This window comes from Manis javanica, chromosome 14 (assembly GCF_040802235.1).
Source record: "Manis javanica isolate MJ-LG chromosome 14, MJ_LKY, whole genome shotgun sequence".
In the NCBI taxonomy this organism is placed as follows: domain Eukaryota; kingdom Metazoa; phylum Chordata; class Mammalia; order Pholidota; family Manidae; genus Manis; species Manis javanica.
This window is the reverse complement of record NC_133169.1, coordinates 51,041,788-51,060,383: the sequence shown is the minus strand read 5'-3', so window position 1 is coordinate 51,060,383 and position 18,596 is coordinate 51,041,788. Positions and strand designations below refer to the sequence as shown.

Here is an 18,596-nt window from a genome sequence, read left to right as displayed (position 1 = left end):
AAGACATGAAATCATAAAACTCATAGAAGGAAATATAGGCAGAAATCTCATGAACATAGTATGAGCAATTTTGGGGGGATACATCTCCCTGGGCAAGGGAAACAAAAACTCCATGGGACCACACCCACTGCAGATGCCCAGCCCAAGTCCAAGCTGTCATGCTGTTGCTGCACCACCAGCTGGAGATCGGAGGTTCCCATGACCCTTCCATGTTCCATTAATTCACTAGGGCAGCTTACAGAGCACTTTCCTTACTAGGTTAATGAGAACTCTGTTGCACCCTAGAGTACTGGTTCATCATAAAAGGATGGGTTTCAAGAACAGGCACATGGGAGACATGTGTGGGACAGGGCTGTAGGAAAGGGCGCAGAGCTGCATGCTCTCTCTAGGGGCAGAGCAAATACCCATATGGTCCCCAATCTGGAAGCTCTCCAAACCCCATTCTTCTGGGTTTGTGGAGGCTCCATTACTAGGCCTGATTGATTAAATCACTAGCCATTGGCACCTGACTCAACCTCCAGCTCCTTCCCTCCCTGGACATCAGTGGTGGAACTAAAAATCCCAGCCCTCTAACCCTATGGTGGGTCCCCTGGCCACCAGCTCCCATCCTTAAGGGCTTTCCAAGTTCACCTCATTAACATAAATTCAGGTGCGGTTGATGGGGGCTTGTGCATATCAAGACAGCTGTATGGCTCTAATGACAGGAAACCCCAAGAAGCTTAGCTCTGTGCCAGGGATGGGGACAAAGACCAAATCAGATTTCTTATGATAAATCACAATTATGATACACACTTTCTTGGGCTTTACCTGCAGGGACATCACCAGGTTCTGTTTGTGAAAATAGAAGGAGAGTCACCCCCCCACCAGGACTGGAGCAGAGGAGGGAGAAACATGACATCCCTGATATAATATTGCCAAAGAGGCAGAAAATGGAGCCAGATCTCAAGACCACCTTGGCAGGCTTCTCTATCTAGCCCTAATGCCCACAACAACTTAAAAATGACAGAAGTCACAAGTCCTCCCCAATTAGAACTTGCTATTTGATGCATTGATAAAGGTGTACATTTATAACTATGTGACAAATATATACATATTTTGAGAATTTGTATGATTTTTTAAGTTTAATGGTGAATTTATTTTTATTGAAATATAGTTGATATGCAATATTATATTGGTATACAACACAGTGATTTATCAGTTACACCCATTATTAATTAAATCCTCACCCCAACTACTGTAGTTACTATGTCAACACAGGAAGATGTTACAGAATCACTGACTATATTCTCCATGCTGCACTGCCATCCCCATGACCAACTTATATTATGGCTGAGAATTTTTGTGCCCCTTTATCTCCCTCACCCTTCCCACCCACCCACCCCAACCCCTCCCCCTTGGTAAGCACCAGTCATTTTTCAATGTCTATGAGTCTACTGCTATTTTGTTCATTTTGTTTTTAGATTACCACATGTAAGTGAAATCCTATAGTATTTGTTTTTCCCCACCTGGCTTAGTTAACATAATACCCTTTAGGTCCATCCATGTTGTCACAAATGTCAGGGTTTCTTTTTTTATGGCTGATTAATATTCCATTGTGTTTGGGAGGCTGTACTGTGTCATTCCTGCATTTCAGTTACTGTTTGGAAGTTTGCTTTTTTGCTGAATCCTGGGTGACTATTGATATTTCAGAATAATGGTAAATAGTGAGGGCCATATAATAGGCTTCTCTGATTTGTTTCCAACTCTAATGGTAACCACACTAAAGTAATTTACCAGCATCATGATGGAGCCTTCACTGATCCTAATTTACAAAGATTATACTACAATGAGTGAAATTTTCCCCATTCTATTTTTTACTGTTTCTTGCTTGGAGACCTGAAAGCTAATTTTATATTTGGCTGAATTTCTGAGTGAGCACTTTCATTTGTGTTTGAGTTATCTGGGGAAGTGATTCTCAAAAGGCAACATTCATTGCATCAGCTGAAGAGCTTTGCAAAGCAGATGGCTGGGCCTTGTGGCCTTCCTGACTCAGTGGGTCAGGAATCTACAATATTGCAGCTTAAAACAAAATGCATTTGTTTTCTCGCGGTTCTGCAAGTCAGATGTCCAGGCTCAGCCTGGGTCCTCTGTTGAGATCCACAGGCTCAAATCAAGGCATGTGCAGAGCTGCCTTCCTCTCCCGTGTTCCTGGGGAAAAACGCCTCCAGGCTTACACAGGTTGTCGGCAGTTCTTTGTGACAGAGTGAGGCCCCTTTCCTAGCTGACTGTGAGCAGGGGCTGTCCACATTCCTTCTCACACTCTAGGCAGTCACCTACACCAAGGGCAAGTCATGTTCTCTCTGGCTTCCAAACTGACTTCTGTGCTGTATCTTTCTTACTCCAGCTGGAGAAAGTTCTCTGATTTTCAGGGCTCCTGTGATGAGATTGGGAAATTAGGAATAGTTTCCTTAAGGTCTGCAGTTCTAATGAGAGCTGCAAGGTCCCGTTGGCTGTGACATAGCTTGTTGACAGTTCCTGGGGACTACAGTGTGGATATCTGGAGGGGGGAGGGGGAGAGGGGGATGGCAGTCTGCCTACCACACGTTTTCCCTTAGGACCTATTAACTATCCATTATTCAAGTCACTGAGGCTATGTAGTACAGATGAGGCCCATTCCTCCGCTGGTGGAGTCACGTGTTGGTAGGGCTCATATCCTCACCGTGGACAAAGATGGCTCAGCCAAAAGGATGGAAATTTTGAGAAAAATGACCTGATGGATGTGTGCCAGAGAACTCTAACACAGAAGCAGAAGGCACTGTCATGTCTTTGAGTATTTCCAGGGTAGGGATATTTGCTTGCTTGACTGAATGAATGTGGCCTTCTTGGGAGATTAGTGGCAAGTAGAAGTGAGCAGATATTACCATTATAAATGGATACAAAACGTGTTTACGGCAGAGCGCGTCTGTCTGCTTTCAATAGAAATGAGGACAATCACAAAACCACACCCTTGGAGGATGGATGCTAAATATAAGTATGGCCACGACTTTGGTTAGGACCATATAGTCAGGGTCATGCTAAAGAAGGTGACCTCAAAGTCTTGGTGGTTCACACTCAACAAGAACAAAAATAATGTGTTAAATAACTGTTGTTGTTCCTTTAAAAACAAATGGGAAATTTCAAACATACAAAGTTAGGCAAAAATAATAAAATAGACCAGAATCCAGCAATTATCAACTGAAGACCAATTTTGCTCATCCACTCAGAGTACTTTGAAAAAAAGTCCAAAATACTGTATCGTTGCATGTGTAAATATTTCCCTGAGTTCTTAGGCCATCCCAGTTGACTGAAAGAATTTGGTTTAATATTTCAGGGATATAATTAATCAGACTTACCAAACAATGTCAGATCCTGTCTTTCTGGTGGTTATCACCCACAAACTTTCTCAAGAGTGTACAACCCAGAGCCCATACACATGACTGCCTTCAAAATGCAATAGCAAAGGAACTTTATGAAACCAGAGATCTGGTGTATTAATTTGCTAAGGCTGACATAACAAGTTATCCCAGTCCAGGAGGCTTAAACCCACAGTCTGGAGGTGGGGACCCTGCGATTAGGGGTGAGCAGGGCTGGTTCATCCCGAGGCCTCCCCTCTGGGCATGTGGAGGCCATCTTCTTTCTGTGTCCTCACGGGGCTGTTCCTCTGTGCATGTCTGTGTCTTTTGTCTCCGCTTCCTACAGGGATTAGGGTCACCCTCTGACCTTTGACTTCCTTTGCCCTGGAGCCACAAAATCCACTCTTCCCTGGGCCTCCATTTGCCCTGCAGGTCTTAGATTTGTCATCCCCATGATTGCACAAGTCAACTGCTTAAAATGAACTTCTCTCTCTTTATCTCCTACTGGTTCTGTTTCTCTGGAGAATCCTGACTGATAAACCTGGAATTAGTACTCTCTTTTCTCTTTCATGCCTAGTTGTAAATGGGGCAAGTTCTTTTCTGAGCTTATCTTTTTTGGTAATACCTTATTGCATGCGGGGAATAACATCCACTTAGGCTGTTAACTCTCCATAGCAAGACAGGCCAAGATTCCCCTACACCAGTAGGTGGGCAGGTTTCCTGCCACCTGATGTAGGACCACATTCCCTGCTCATCAATTCTGTGTTAATGCAGCACACAGACAGCCCCAAACCCATGGCTTTCAGCAGCGAGACCCAGGCTGATAGGCACCGTGGCTGCTGGCTCCAGGTGGCAGGTCTGGGGGTACAGGACAGACATGCAGGGCTGGTGCTGATTCACCTTGCCTGAAGCCCTTGCTCCGGAGATGGAGCACTGTCCCTTCCACCCACATGCCATGGGCCAAGGGGGCCTGTGGTATGTTCACTTCCTGGGTCTGCCCTACCAAACCTCCATAATCTGGGGGCTTACTGAGGGATTTGCTTTCTCAGCTCAGGAGGCCTAAAGTCCAAGATCAAGGTGTCCCAGGACCATGCACCCTCTGGACACTCCAGAGGAGGATCCTTCCTGCCTCTACAGCTCCCAGGATTTGTGGTCATATCCTCTAATCTCTGCTTCTCTCTACACCTCCTTCCAGAGGGTGTCCACACCTTTCTACTATAGATACGTGATTGCATCTGGGATCCCAGATAAAGCTGGGTAAGCTCCTCTTAAGAACCTTGGTCTACTCATATTTTACTACCTAGGATAATATTCACAGATTCTGGGATAAGGGAGAGAATATTTCCACTTCCCACATGGGGTGGCTAGTCACACACAGCTACAGCCAAGGTCACTGGAGCAGTTTACACAGGAGTGAGGTTGGGGGCTCAAGATGGGGGAACATTTGCTGAACTCAAACCACACAGGGAGATTCAGTGCAGGGCAATCCATCACGATGGGAAACTAAGAGACAGAAACAGCACATTGGTGAGCTTTTCTAAATCTGTGCCTGTAAATGAAACGAGGTTCAGATGGACCAAAGTATGCACGTAACGCAGCTGCTCAGAGAGTGTTGTTATCATCAGTGGTGGCACCAAAGAACCAGAATTTTACCCAGTGTTGGTTCATGTCAGATAAAACCATGTGGATGGTAGAAAGTCCATATCAAGCTTGAAGTGCTTCCATGGAGCAACTCTAACATTCTTTGCCTTGAATTGCTTGTTCTGCATGTGTGGACAGTCACCAGAACTTTGTGTTTAGAAACATTCTCTTTGGAGAAAGGAATCCTTCTGCATGGCTGGTGGGAATAGAAACTGGTGCAGCCACTATGGAAAGCAGGTCGGAGATTCCTTAAAAAACTAAAATAGAAATACCAATGACCCAGTAATTCCACTTTTGAGAATTTTCTCCAGAGAAAACAAATCACTTATTTGAAAATATATATGCCCTCCTGTGGTCATTGCAGCATTATTTATGACAGCCAAGATTTGGAAGCAACCCAAGTGCCCACTGACAGATGAATGGATCAAGACATGGTACATATGCACAATGGATATTAACCATAAAAAAGAATGAAATCCTGCCATTTGTGACAATGTGGATGGACCTAGAGGGTATTATGCTAAGTGAAATACGTCAGACAGAGAAAGGCAAATACCATCTGATTTCGCTTATATATGGAATCTGAAAAATAAAACAAATGAACAAATAAATGTAACAGAAATAGACTCATTAACACAGAGAAGAGACTGGTGGCCACCACAGGGGAGGGTGCGGTAGAATAGGTGAAGGGGAAAAAAATTAGTAAGAATGCTTGATATCTTAATCGGGGCAATGGTTATGAGTGTGTACACTTGTCAAAATTCATCAAGCTGCAGACTAAGATTTATCCATGTTAGTGTATGTAACTCAATTTAAAAAAGAAAGAAGGAATAACATATTTCTCCTTTGTTTCTACCACATCCTCACTTGAGACAGCCAGTGGCCTGGAAATTGTAGGGCCTGCTAGTGATCAGATGACTCTGTGGCTCAGCCTTTGTCCATAGGGGGGACCCCTGAGTCACCATTAAAACAGAGAACAGTGAACAAGACAAACAAGAATGGCTGAGCCCAGAGCTCCACAGACAAATACCACAGATGAAACAGCAGGCCTTTGCTGCCCTCTGCCCACAGCCACCTGTACACCCAGTCCTTAAATTCTCTGTCGTGCTAATGTTCATGAAGAGAACAACAAACTCCTTGGAATGTAGCTGAATCCACATAGTGAATGCAGAAAAATAAGGATAAAACAGTTGAATCCATGCCTTGAGTGAAAAAAAAAACACCAAAATCTGAAGTGTGTTTGCCAACATCACAAGGAATTTATCTAGTTCTTAGCGGAAACTGTCCCATGAATTTAAACCAGTTCTGATACTATGTCAGATCCCACAGGTGATGGGCTCAGCCCCACGGGGCTGCCGTCACTGCAAATGCCCAGCCCAAGTTCAGGCTGTCACGGTGCTACTGTCCCGTCAGCTGAAGATTAGAGGTTCCCACGACCCCTCCCTGGGTTCCATTAATCCACTAGAGCCGCTCACGGAGCACTTTCCTTACTAGGTTAATGAGAACCCCATTGTCCACTAGAGCACCAGTTTATCATCAAAAGATGGGCCCCAGGAACAACCACATGAGAGACAACCCAGGGCAAGGCTGTGGGGAGGGGCACCCCTTCCCCAAACGCCCACGTGGTTCCCACCCCAGAAGTTCTCCGAACCTCATCCTTCTGGGTTTGTGGAGGTCCCATTACCAGGCCTGATTGGTTTAATCACTGTCCATTGCTGCCATAAAGCAAAGTTGCTTTCAACGATTTCAGGGGCTGCACTAATAGGACAATGTTGCCCTTTTCAAGGTTCTCTGATGGACCACCATTGAGTCTGAACAGGACACATCAACACTGGTTAATTAGAATATGTTCAGTTTATAAAAGGAGAAAATATATGCGATTACAACTGTGAGACAATAAAGAGATGTAAATAAGATGGTATTGAGTTTTTGTTGACTTCGGTGAAAAGGAAACGTCCACCCCATGGGCATTTGGTTTTTAGGCATGCCTATATGTAACATTTAGATGTGGACATGTGCATCCCTATAGGCAGGAAAGAGAACAAACTGAGACCCTCCCCCCCAGAACAGCGCTCCTGCAGAGGGGATGCCGGGTCAATACGCTTGGGAACGGGCGGGGGCTGCTGGGATTTGGGGGGCACTCCATCCCTGCCCGAACGGGAAATGAGGCGCCCTACATCCCCAAGCCTTGCACTCCTGCCCCACACCCTTGTATCTGCACGCCCCCAAGTGTCCTGTGCCCCTGTATTGCCAACCCCCACTTCCTACTAATGCACCCGAGCCACTGCCACCCTTGCGCCCCCAGTGCCGGCATAGCGGTATCCCCTTCCTGCCCCTGCACCCTTGTAGCTGCGTACCCCTGTATCCCCTCACCCATACGCCTGCCTCCTGGCACCCACCCACCGCGGTTCCCCGAAGCCCCTACGTCCCCATGAGAGTCGGTCGGGCCTCCCTGCCACGCGCGGAGCTCCTCCCACCCCAGCCTCAGAGACTTCCAGCGCATGCGCCGCGTCCACGGGCGCGAGAGATGGCAGCCCGGGCTCCGAATGACGTCACCAAGCCCCTATCCCTTTTCCCGTTGCAGGGAGGTCCGCTGTGCGCTCTCACTTGATGGCTCCCCGAGGGACCGCGCCTAGTGGTCCCTTTGCATAGTCTCTGCCGCACCTCGCAGTCTGCGGAAAGTGGCCTCACCCTGGACTCCCTAATTTCCTTTCCCTGGTCACTTCCTCCTAGCCAGACGCGGAATGCGCTCTCTAAGCGGCGAAAAAGGGTCCGGGGCGTGGCGGGTGGCTCCCCCCTCCGGCCTGTGGCTCCGCCGCGGTTGAGCTTGATTTCCTTGCCTTTCTGCCTCCACCGACCTTTGTGTGGGTGGGTGTGTTTAATCTCATTCATCAAACACTCAGCCCTTAGGATGGGCCACGCACAGCTCTGTGCCCTCGGGGTCACATGGGCCCAGAGCGCCCGCCCCCGGGTTTAGGCTTACATCTAGTGGGGGCAGCGACGACCAGAGCAGGTGAGCTGTTGTAGAGGTTTACACTCTAAACAGAAACAGAGCACCATGGGCTGGGGAGTGTGTCCCGGACGGCGGAGACAGACTGGAGCTCAAAGCTGAGGCCCTGGAGCAGGCCTAGAGCCTGCTGTGTCTCTCCTAGGGGCAGTAGGACATCTGGGTTTGGGGGAAGACAAACCCTAGAGAGTGGAAGGAGCTGGCATGTGGACAACGCGGTCAGAGGTAAATGGAAGGGTGGCTGAAGGTGCAGAAAGATGGGGCTTTTACCTGGACGGCCCTGCACAGTCCCTGGGGGTTTCTTGGGAGAGGCTGCCTTCAAGAACTTTGCAACAGCGTAGTTAGAACACCTGAGACCAGACATTTACAGTGGAATTTTACAAGTAGGAGGATGGTGAGTGTATCACACACAGATGTGTGTCACTCAGGAGAGATTGTTTGCCATCACACACCTGTATGGGGGTCTGGCCTTTCCAAATGCACAGGTGCTCTTGGGAATCAGCTGGACGGGAGTTTCAACTCCTGTGGAGGGGGAGATCTGAGATTCACCCCTAACTTCCAGTGCAGTGAGAGGAGGAAAGGGAGTGGTTCCAGGAAAGTGGCCTGTCCAGCCTGCCTGCCTGGGGGAAGCCTCCATGGGGTACACTGGGCACTAACGTGTCCTCCAAGGTCCCTCACGTCATTATGCAGAGGGGCTCATAGGCCCATTGGAAAACTCAAACCACGTAGTTATTAAATCGACTTAAAACTCAGGGAGAAGCTCTCGGCACCCCAGCCTTCCCACTGATGGTGGTGTTCAGAGTGCCTCGTCCAGGTACCTCCAGGGGTCCTGGGCCAAACGCACAGTGAGGGACATGATGACCTGTTTTGTGGAGAGTCGCAGTGGAGACCAAGGCCACAGGGAAACTGAGAGCACCAAGGGTCCCTAGTGCTTACTGCCTATACTTTATGCATCTTAGGAAATTCAGCCATCCCACGTCATGCTTTTTAACTTGTCTGGGCACCTAGCAGATTGGGATATCCTAAAACAGGACACATGCTCATTCCAGAAGGCGGTGGTTGGGCTGAGGCCTGGACAGGTAGGGACAGGGCACGCAGGGTGAAAGGCCAGAAGCTTGGCCTGCCCCAAAGCCCAAGACTGGTTTTACACTGTGCAGTTTTGAGAGTTCCCGTATGTTTCAGATTCTATTTGTCAGATAGATGGTTTGCAAGTATTTTTTCCCAGCCTGTAGCTTGTCTTGTCCTCGTCATGGGGCTTTGGCAGAGAACTCCATTTACGAGACCCAGTTGTCAATGCTTCCTTGTATGGATCATGTTTTTGGAGTCAAGTGAATTAGCCTTGGAGAGAGATTATAGCAATAAATGAGGAGCCCAGACATGTGAGGGACCAGCAACTTTGCAGCTGACCTCCTAGCCCCGCCCACTCACCCAACACCTACCCAATGCTGACCACTGACCCCCAAGCTGGCCCTCCCTCTCCCAGAGGGCCCTCCACTGTCCCCCAGCTGGCCCCAAATGCCCACCACCCAGCTTTCAGCATGTTTACCGACCACCAGATTTCCTAGGGAGCCCGGCTACAACCACTGACTCTCAGACCCACCAGCTGACATTTAGGGCTGATCCATCAAATACAAGGACGTGGTTCAAGGAGGGCTGTGAGGGAGGGTGTCCTGGAGGCCCAAGGGCAGGGCTGGCAGGAGGGGTGGTTGCCACTCCAACACCCCCAGGAAGGAGGGAAGTGCCAGGATGCAGGTCCCCCAGAACCAGGTAGAAGCAGCTGCCAGAAGTGGGGGATACCCAGACACCTTGAGGCAGTGGGAGGAGGTAAGGATACCAGCTAGAACTTTTGCTGGGTGGGCATCAGAGAAAAAGCAAGGCCTTGAGGCTCAGTGAACAGTGCATGAAAACAAGACCCTCTGGGGCATGGGCTGGACTCTGACGACGGGGGCTGTGGCCACTGCCGGGAGAACAGCTCCACTCAGTCCATGCCACTGGGGCTGGCGACCCAGGCCTCTCTTCAGGATCTGAGTGGGGATCTATTTGCCTTTTTGGTTGGGAGACTTGAACATGCTGGTGATCAGCTTGGGACTGACAGCTTGGTGTAGAAACCAGATGTGGGGCTCAGACTGGGGACAGGAATTCAGAAACTGGGAGCACTTTGCCAGCCATGGCCGTTTCTGAGGCTTCCAGGGCTGAGCTCCACCTCTGGGGTCCTGTACCTTTTTTCCATCTTTCTCAATAAAGTGCTCCCCCCAGGGACATGGGGAGTGGTGTGCCGCAGCTGCTGCAGAGACCTCCAAGCTCCACAGAAGCGGGCAGTCTCTCCCCACTCCTCCCTCACCCCAACCCCTGACCCCTGCCTATTTGCTGTCTGGATTTGCCTGGACGTTTCTTGTAAGTGGAATCAGATCCTGTGGGGGTTTTTGAGTCTCCCCTCTCTCAGCAGCACCGTGTTGAGGTTCACTCATGTCATGGTGCATGTCAGGGCAGGGCTCCACTCCTTTTCAGAACTGAATAGCATTCCAGTGTTGACAGACCACATTTTGTTTATGCATTTATTGTTGACATCTGGGCAGTTTCCATCTTCAGGATGATTGTAACACTGCAGCGAACTGGATGTATGGGTATCTGAGTCCTCCTGTAGACCCAGGATGGAATGGCTGGACCCCATGGCACTTTCCACGAGGCCTTTCTCTGCTGGGCCTTCTCTTGCAGAGGCAGGCAGCTCTGAACATTTCATCACGCCTCTGACCCAGGTAACCCCAACAGGTGGTCAGACTAGACCAGAGCTGTCAGTTGAGTTTTCTGTGAGGATGGAAGGCGTTTTGTATCTGTGCTGCCCCATGTGGTAGCCACTGGCCAAGTGTGGCCTGGGCCACCGAGGCATTGCTCCCTTATCTTTTCATTGAAAATTAAGTAGCCCCTGTGGCTTGTTGCTGTTTATGGGACAGCCCAGCCTCAGAGGTTGGCTAACTAATAAAGGGCTGCTGGAGAGAACCTCCCTAACATCCTACTTGAGGAATTAGATATTTTGAGATTTTAAATACCTAAGCCCCCTGCCCCTCTCCACTTTTCTTAAATACCAGTGAAGGATATGAAGACACACAATGACTGACATCAATAACACATAAACACAAATTTAAGCTAGAATTGAAGGCTGTCCCTGGAAACAAAGGCCAGACCTCTAGGAAGCTCTCTAGTCTCCTGGGCCATGCTTACAATTTGCGTCCCTGCAACAGGGCCCACTCAGCAAGGTGCGTCCTGGTGTCTATCTACACTGCAGGGAAGGCCTGGGTTTAGATCCACACTGACCAGCAGTGCTCATAAATCTCCAGTGTGAATACTTTTACGGCGTGTCGGTATTTTCTAAAGACCAGCAGATGTGTGGTTAGCTCCAGATGGTGTCTACAGAGCTGTGCTGGGGGTAGACCTCATTTTAGTAACATAAATATGAATTACTTATTCCTGAATTGTCTTCCCAGCCTATATTGTTACAATAAAAAACGAATACAAACAAAATACTAATAACAGGAATAACTAATACAGCTCTTATTCTGTGCCAGGCAGTTTCTTTAGGGGCTTATCATGGTTTAACTGATTAATCCCTCCTCCCCCAGGATGTACGTGCTGGTAACATTCTCATTTCTCAGCTGACTCTGCCAGAAGCATCTTTAGGATGGCCCAGCTCTCCTTAAAACAATGTGGAGTTGCTGAGCATCTTCTGAAATATCCACATTACATAATCTGATGCTGATAATATTGGTGTTTACAAAATTCACCAACCTGGTTTTCCTTATCAAAATAGTTTCTTGTTTAAACAGCCAGATTCAGGCTTAAACAGACCAACCCAAACTACAATCTGAATTCCTAATCACTGTTTACAGTTAAACTTGCTTTGAAAGTTCACACTTTTAAAACTATTTCTAAATACTGCAAGTACCTCTAGTATACAGGTCCTTCCCAAGAATGTACAATTTGCAATCCCACAAACGATTCTGGTGGACCTTGTCTTCCCTTAAAAACTTTGCAGTCAATGCACCCAAACACATTAAGATGAAAATTTTAGGTCCAAGAAAACTTAAATAATTGCCTCCGAATATTAAATACTTCCATTTATCAGGTGAATCTGCCCACTTGTCCATGGGACGAGTAAACAGCCCACATTGAGTGTCCACATTTGACCAAGAGCCACTTCAGAGTCAAAGGTAACTTGTAGCAATAATGGGGATACCTTGACGGTGAGCAGGGCTGAAGTCCATCTGTCTTGGAAGCAAGACCCAAAAGCCAAGGGGCGGCCACGCGTGGGGCAGGCTTTCCCGGCAGCAAACGCGGAAACCACCATGCGCCCAGATCAGGCCCCGGTTCCCCACCTGCTACCCGTCCGCCCGGAGAGGCTCTGGGTCAGGGAAACGCTGCGCGTTCAGTGCGGCTCTTTTCTCGAGACCGTGGGTGGCTCTGAAAAGAGCCTTTGGTGTCACGGGGCCGCGAGCGCACGGCCGTTTTGGTCCGCCTCCGCGGCCTCACTTGCCCTTGGTCTTGTGGTGGCTCTCCGTCTTCTTGGGCAGCAGTACGGCCTGGATGTTGGGCAAGACGCCGCCCTGCGCGATGGTCACGCGGCCCAGCAGCTTGTTGAGCTCCTCGTCGTTGCGGATCGCTAACTGCAGATGGCGCGGGATAATGCGCGTTTTTTTGTTGTCGCGCGCCGCATTGCCAGCCAGCTCCAGGATCTCGGCGGTTAGGTATTCGAGCACTGCCGCTAGGTAGACAGGAGCACCGGCGCCAACACGTTCCGAATAATTGCCCTTGCGGAGCAGCCGGTGAACACGACCCACAGGAAACTGCAACCCCGCGCGCGACGACCGCGACTTGGCTTTGGCGCGTGCCTTGCCGCCCTGCTTGCCGCGGCCAGACATCTTCAAACCAGGCGCGGGAAGGGAGAAATCGAGATCGTGGGAACTAAAATAACGAAACCGCGAGCGCCAGTGAGTCTTTATATATAGTCGGGAGGTAGGTGAGCCGGCGCCTTCCGATTGGGCAGCAAGAGTGACCAGTCATAACATGAAGCTGCCATCTCCTCATTTGCATGTGCCGTTTCCTATGATGACGTCATCAGCATGTAAACCTATTAGAAGCTAGGAGCTTCAGAGCCTTCATTTGAATACGGGATATATAAATAGAGTTGTTAAGACCAATCTTCTTTTAGTTTGGCGAGACCTGTCAATATGCCTGACCCGTCCAAGTCAGCTCCAGCACCCAAAAAGGGTTCTAAGAAAGCCGTCACCAAAGCGCAGAAGAAGGACGGCAAGAAACGCAAGCGCAGCCGCAAGGAGAGCTACTCCATCTACGTGTACAAGGTGTTGAAGCAGGTGCATCCAGACACCGGCATCTCATCCAAAGCCATGGGCATCATGAACTCGTTTGTCAACGACATCTTCGAACGCATCGCTAGCGAGGCCTCCCGCCTGGCGCACTACAACAAGCGTTCCACCATCACGTCCCGCGAGGTGCAGACGGCTGTGCGCCTGCTGCTTCCCGGAGAGCTGGCCAAGCACGCCGTGTCGGAGGGCACCAAGGCCGTCACCAAGTACACCAGCTCCAAGTGAGACGCGCCAAGGCGCCCGAAACCCAAAGGCTCTTTTCAGAGCCACCTCCATGCTCAAAAAGGAGCGTGTCACCTGGTCCGGTTGTGACCCGCTGTTGGGGAGGCTGAGCTAGCAATCGGCGCAAATTCCGACAATGTCCTCTCCTTAATGGTGTAGTCCCTAAAACGCCACCTGGGGCGTCCCCGGGGCCACCCAGAAGCCGGAGAGCGCGCTGCCCTGGCGCTTGCACGAGGACCCGGGGCCCTCCTGTCCGCTCGGTGGCCTCCAGGAAGGCTTCACGCAAACCTACCCCCGCCCCGCCCTCCCCGTGCCCCTCCTTAGTGCTGCGCCAGTTCTCACATTTGGTGATTCCCTGGGTGCTGTTGCTTAGCCTTGGCGTTTGGGAGCCGTCCTTCCGAAGGCTTTGCCACCACGGGGCACCAGGAGTTTCTTATGCCAAACACATTTCAGCAGCGTTGACTTTAAGCAGCTCCTTAGGGGCGCTACGCAATCCTGTTTGAAAATTCTAAAGGGCGGACGCACAGATACTGTTCACTCTCAAACTCGGCTAAAAATCTTCAAATTTGGACATTAGTATTTTAAAACCGCGAATACTTCACGTAAGCCCAGTAAACGATGAAAGAGCCGTTTTAAGAAAACAAACGTAGTGCCTTAAACTTAAGTCCAAGTCCTGTGTTAAGTATGATGTAAAAACCTTAACTGGGACCTGGCTATCCTGGCTCAAAAATATCCCGGTACCGGTGACTCAAACCACGAGGACACCTGCAACCCAGGCTCCAGAAGCCAAAACGCAGCCTCGGATTCAGGTTCGAGGTTCTGTCCCCTCAGGTGGATAATGGCCTTTCAACTCCTGCCCCCTGAAGGATGCCCACACCTTCAGGGGCCGCCACGCGTTTGCCAACGGTTACCCTCCCACAGTAAATTCTTTGTCTTGCAGTTGTAGCTTCTTAAAGGGATAGTTTTCCACCCTCCAAGTTTTTGGGTTACTCCATAATAATTAGCCAATTTGACTTGAAATTTGTAGCAGAAAAGGGCGATGGGGGTGTATCTTAAATGCGTTGCAGATTGGACATCTGTCAAGTCCTTTACAGATCCTTAGTTTAAGCGTTTATCTTCATATTTTCAGACCCTTGAGAATGCTTCCACTGTGTTGAATCCCAGCCTCAGGCATTCTCAATTATTTGTTGATCCCCTTTAACCTTCAAGTTAGTAACATTCTTTTTCTCTGTGACAGACAATATTATAGACATGGATGGACTCTATACAATTTCAATTTCTTGCTAATATTTCAGTAGTAGGGACTCTGTCACCTTGCCTCTCCCTTGACATGCTCCTGTCCTAGCAGAGGGCCAAAATGGGCCCATTCTGTGCCTAGGGCTGCCCAGAAGAGGCAGCCTTTTTTCACTTCTACTAAGGTGTCCAAAGGGCTGAGAAATTAATGGATGCCTTGCATTATCTTGCATTGCAACACACATCTTCATAGGAACACATCTGGGAATTACTCATGTTTCCTCTTGATTTTAGTTTTGGTACTAAACAGCGTTGTTACCCACTGCTAGCAGAACAACATCTCTGTGCTGGAGACCAGTTTTGTTTCATGAAACCTATCCTTCGAGCTCATTATTAAGGCAGAGAAGCACATGAATCTGTGAGACTGATTTCATGTGACGGGGTCTACAAGCGCTCTTTTAGATGCTGACTCCCAATCTAGGCTGGTAGGAGGCTGACTGAACAGGGTCAGTAGACCCGCACTGAGCATTGGATTCTGTACTTTTGAATGTAGATCAATTTAATTTTTGGATTATAACTAGAAAGGCAAAGATTTGAGTAAAACAGTTGTGACAAAATTTTCCACTTCCATGTAGTCTTCTCAATATTGCTTCAGACCAGTTAATCTATAAAATAAAGAGAAATGTTTCTGTGCACTGCTTTCACTGTAACCATACCACCATATATGCCCAGGGAGTACTCTGTTAACTCCATTTTTCATACATATAAATTTTATTTATCAACTTTATTTTTAAAACAATTGTGTAGGGTCCAGGTAATTTTCTAAACACTGAATTTTGGTCACCTACAAGTATTTTGAAATCAATTTACATACTTTGTTTTTACAAGGTGGTTGGTAACAAAAAACACTTCACATTAGGATGAAATTGAGGTATAAATGGAATGGAAATAGTAGTTTACGCAGGAAAGATTACCGAAAATACTTGTGTTAAGGAAGCATTTGATCGTGTTTTGCGAATTGATTATGGTATTGACTTGCCACTTTAATAGATATCTTTAAAAGAGTGATGTGACCTAAACTTGGGGGGGGGGGGGATTTGCATCCTTGCACCGATTAGAACGGTAAAAATATTGTAGGTGACAACTTAAAAACGCTCGAGTTTTAAAATTTCCCTCGGGAGTGGACCCGCGGGGGAAGAGGACAGCGGCTGTGGCTGCGGAGGCTCCGTGCTCACATTTCCTTCCCAGCTCCCTCGCCCAGCCCGGCACTGCCCCCGGCTTCTTTTGGCGAGAAGTACTGCAAAACACTATTACCTTTCATGGAGCGTCAGTTCCTTGCCTGAGACAACGACAGGTTCTTGCAATACAGCTCTCAAACCGCTCCAGGAAGTAATTAGCAATCCTCTTTAAGCAAGAAAAACCATCTCCTTTCCCGAGTGAACTCATGTCAAAGCGCTTTCTCCCGAGCTACGACGGTTCTTTCCAAATAAACACCAGAAATTCAGAATAAAGAGGGAATTCTCCATCACTAGCGCGCCACAGAATGTAATACGGCTGGAAAGGGGAGTCAGAAAAAGGGGAATCGACTCTCCCACCCCTTAAGGGTTAAAGCTGCCAAAGGGTTCGCCTCTTCCAACCGCCCAGAGCACAAAGCGCTTCCAATTCCCCTTCGGGTTCAAACATCCTGCCTTTGCGGGTTCAGGATCCAGGCAAGCAAACCTCCTGGAAATGTTCAGTTTTGAGGATAAAGATGTCTGGTCCAGGCGGTGATGCAGCGCCAGGCGCCACCCCGGTGCTGAGCGATAGCACCCAAGGCCTCACTAAACGCACCCTCTAGTGCTTCTCCGAGCTCACCTATCAAAGGACACAGGGGTTATGGGGTTGGCGTGAGGTCTTGGGGAAAACGACCGAAGCCCCTCAACCGCAGGCATACATCAGGTGCAGACGCAGACACATACACACACGAGCCGGGAATGTACTCTCCAGCCATCAAAGAACATTTTGAGCTCAAGGCTCCTCCTTCGCCTGGCGGATGTTTTAAGTATGCACACGGAGTCCTCCATCACCTCGGCAGCGTTACTAATTAACTCCCTGTGAAGAGCAAGTTACACGATATCTCCCTCCACTCACACACCCGCACGCGCACACTACTCTGGCGGGGCCCCTCCCAGCAACTCGGAAGCCGGTAGAGCTTAAGAATGTAGAAATGGGTTTACGTAACCACCGGTCACCGTGCTCGAAACCCTTTCTCGATTGTGTGGGTGGCTCTGAAAAGAGCCTTTGGGTTTCGGGCGCCTTGGCGCGCTTCACTTGGAGCTGGTGTACTTGGTGACGGCCTTGGTGCCCTCCGACACGGCGTGCTTGGCCAGCTCTCCGGGAAGCAGCAGGCGCACAGCCGTCTGCACCTCGCGGGACGTGATGGTGGAACGCTTGTTGTAGTGCGCCAGGCGGGAGGCCTCGCTAGCGATGCGTTCGAAGATGTCGTTGACAAACGAGTTCATGATGCCCATGGCTTTGGATGAGATGCCGGTGTCTGGATGCACCTGCTTCAACACCTTGTACACGTAGATGGAGTAGCTCTCCTTGCGGCTGCGCTTGCGTTTCTTGCCGTCCTTTTTCTGCGCCTTGGAGATGGCCTTTTTGGAACCCTTTTTGGGCGCCGGTGCTGAGCGAGAAGGCTCCGGCATGGCGAGGTGGTGGTAGGAAGTAGGCAAGTAGACAGATAGATAGATAGGTAGGCAAGTAGGCAGGAAAGCAGACAGGCAGGAAGATCCTAGTCTGCAGAAGCCGGACAAGCACGCGAGACCGCCTGGGCGGTGCTACTTATTTGCTACATATTCAAATGAGGGCTCCAAATATCTAGAATTCGATTGGACAGCGAGCCTCACGCTGCCGGGCGCGAGGGATTATGTAAATAGCAGATGACGGTTTATCTTTTCCTATTGGACAGTAGTCCAACCAATCCGAAGGCATGTCTGTAGTCAGGTTACACATCTTTGTTCAAACTGTTTTTCCTGAGGGGCCGATTGGTCTGTGTTTTATCACCGGGACAGAAATATAAAAAAGGGAAACGAAAACCCGTTTTAACCCCTCTTCATCTTTGGCTAGGAGGCAAACACGGGGGCGTTTCTTTCTGACGCCAAGAGGTACAGAAGTAAATACCTTAACTATATTCTATCACTTCCCCCCACCGCCCGGTCAAAAACGGAAGTTGCTTTCAAATTCATAAGTGAACCCCGATAACTGAAAGAAAGAAAACAAGTTTGAGGTTAAAAAATAAGCTTTACTTCACGAAGTTTGCAATCCGGGGACGCAATCCAGTATAACACCAAAAAGTGTGTTCCACCCAGAGGCTGGGAGGGAGAGTTTAAAAAGGAAAAACCTGCCATCGGGGTGAGCTGGCCAGCCTCATTACAAAATATCACAAACTCCCGTTTATTTGCTCAGGGACTTTCCCTAAACTCTTAGTAAACAAGGGGCCATTTCCGTGAGCAGTTGAGCTGTTTGGCCGAAAGTTCCGAAGTGTTTTTGGTTTTGTTCTGTTTCTTTTTTTTTTTCTTTGTGCTGTAGGGCCTATCATGGCATTAGTCACATAGCCATGAAAAGAAAATCGTAGAGTAAAAAGCCAGAAAAGAAATAAGAGTTTTGTTTGAGCCCAGGTTTAGGGCAGCTTCCCTGAAACAGTCCTTTGGAGGAAGAAAAGTGCTCGGGAAAGGAGAGCTTTCTTAAAAGGTTCTCTAGGGT

The 18,596-nt window shown here is 48.8% G+C and overlaps 3 protein-coding genes across 3 annotated transcripts; 1 reads left to right on the top strand and 2 right to left on the bottom strand.

Annotated features, from left to right (window-relative positions):
- Positions 1-10,556: 10,556 nt before the first annotated feature.
- H2AC25 (H2A clustered histone 25) lies at positions 10,557-12,946 on the bottom strand. The gene has a single exon (XM_073222180.1). The coding sequence runs from the start codon at positions 12,930-12,932 to the stop codon at positions 12,540-12,542; it is 393 nt and encodes a 130-aa protein (XP_073078281.1). The 5' UTR covers positions 12,933-12,946; the 3' UTR covers positions 10,557-12,539.
- A 295-nt stretch (positions 12,947-13,241) lies between these two features.
- Positions 13,242-13,798, top strand: LOC118969037 (histone H2B type 3-B). The gene has a single exon (XM_037001962.2). The coding sequence runs from the start codon at positions 13,242-13,244 to the stop codon at positions 13,620-13,622; it is 381 nt and encodes a 126-aa protein (XP_036857857.1). The 3' UTR covers positions 13,623-13,798.
- A 1,806-nt stretch (positions 13,799-15,604) lies between these two features.
- On the bottom strand, positions 15,605-17,664 carry LOC118969036 (histone H2B type 1-B). The gene has a single exon (XM_073222181.1). The coding sequence runs from the start codon at positions 17,537-17,539 to the stop codon at positions 17,159-17,161; it is 381 nt and encodes a 126-aa protein (XP_073078282.1). The 5' UTR covers positions 17,540-17,664; the 3' UTR covers positions 15,605-17,158.
- Between the last annotated feature and the right edge of the window lie 932 nt (positions 17,665-18,596).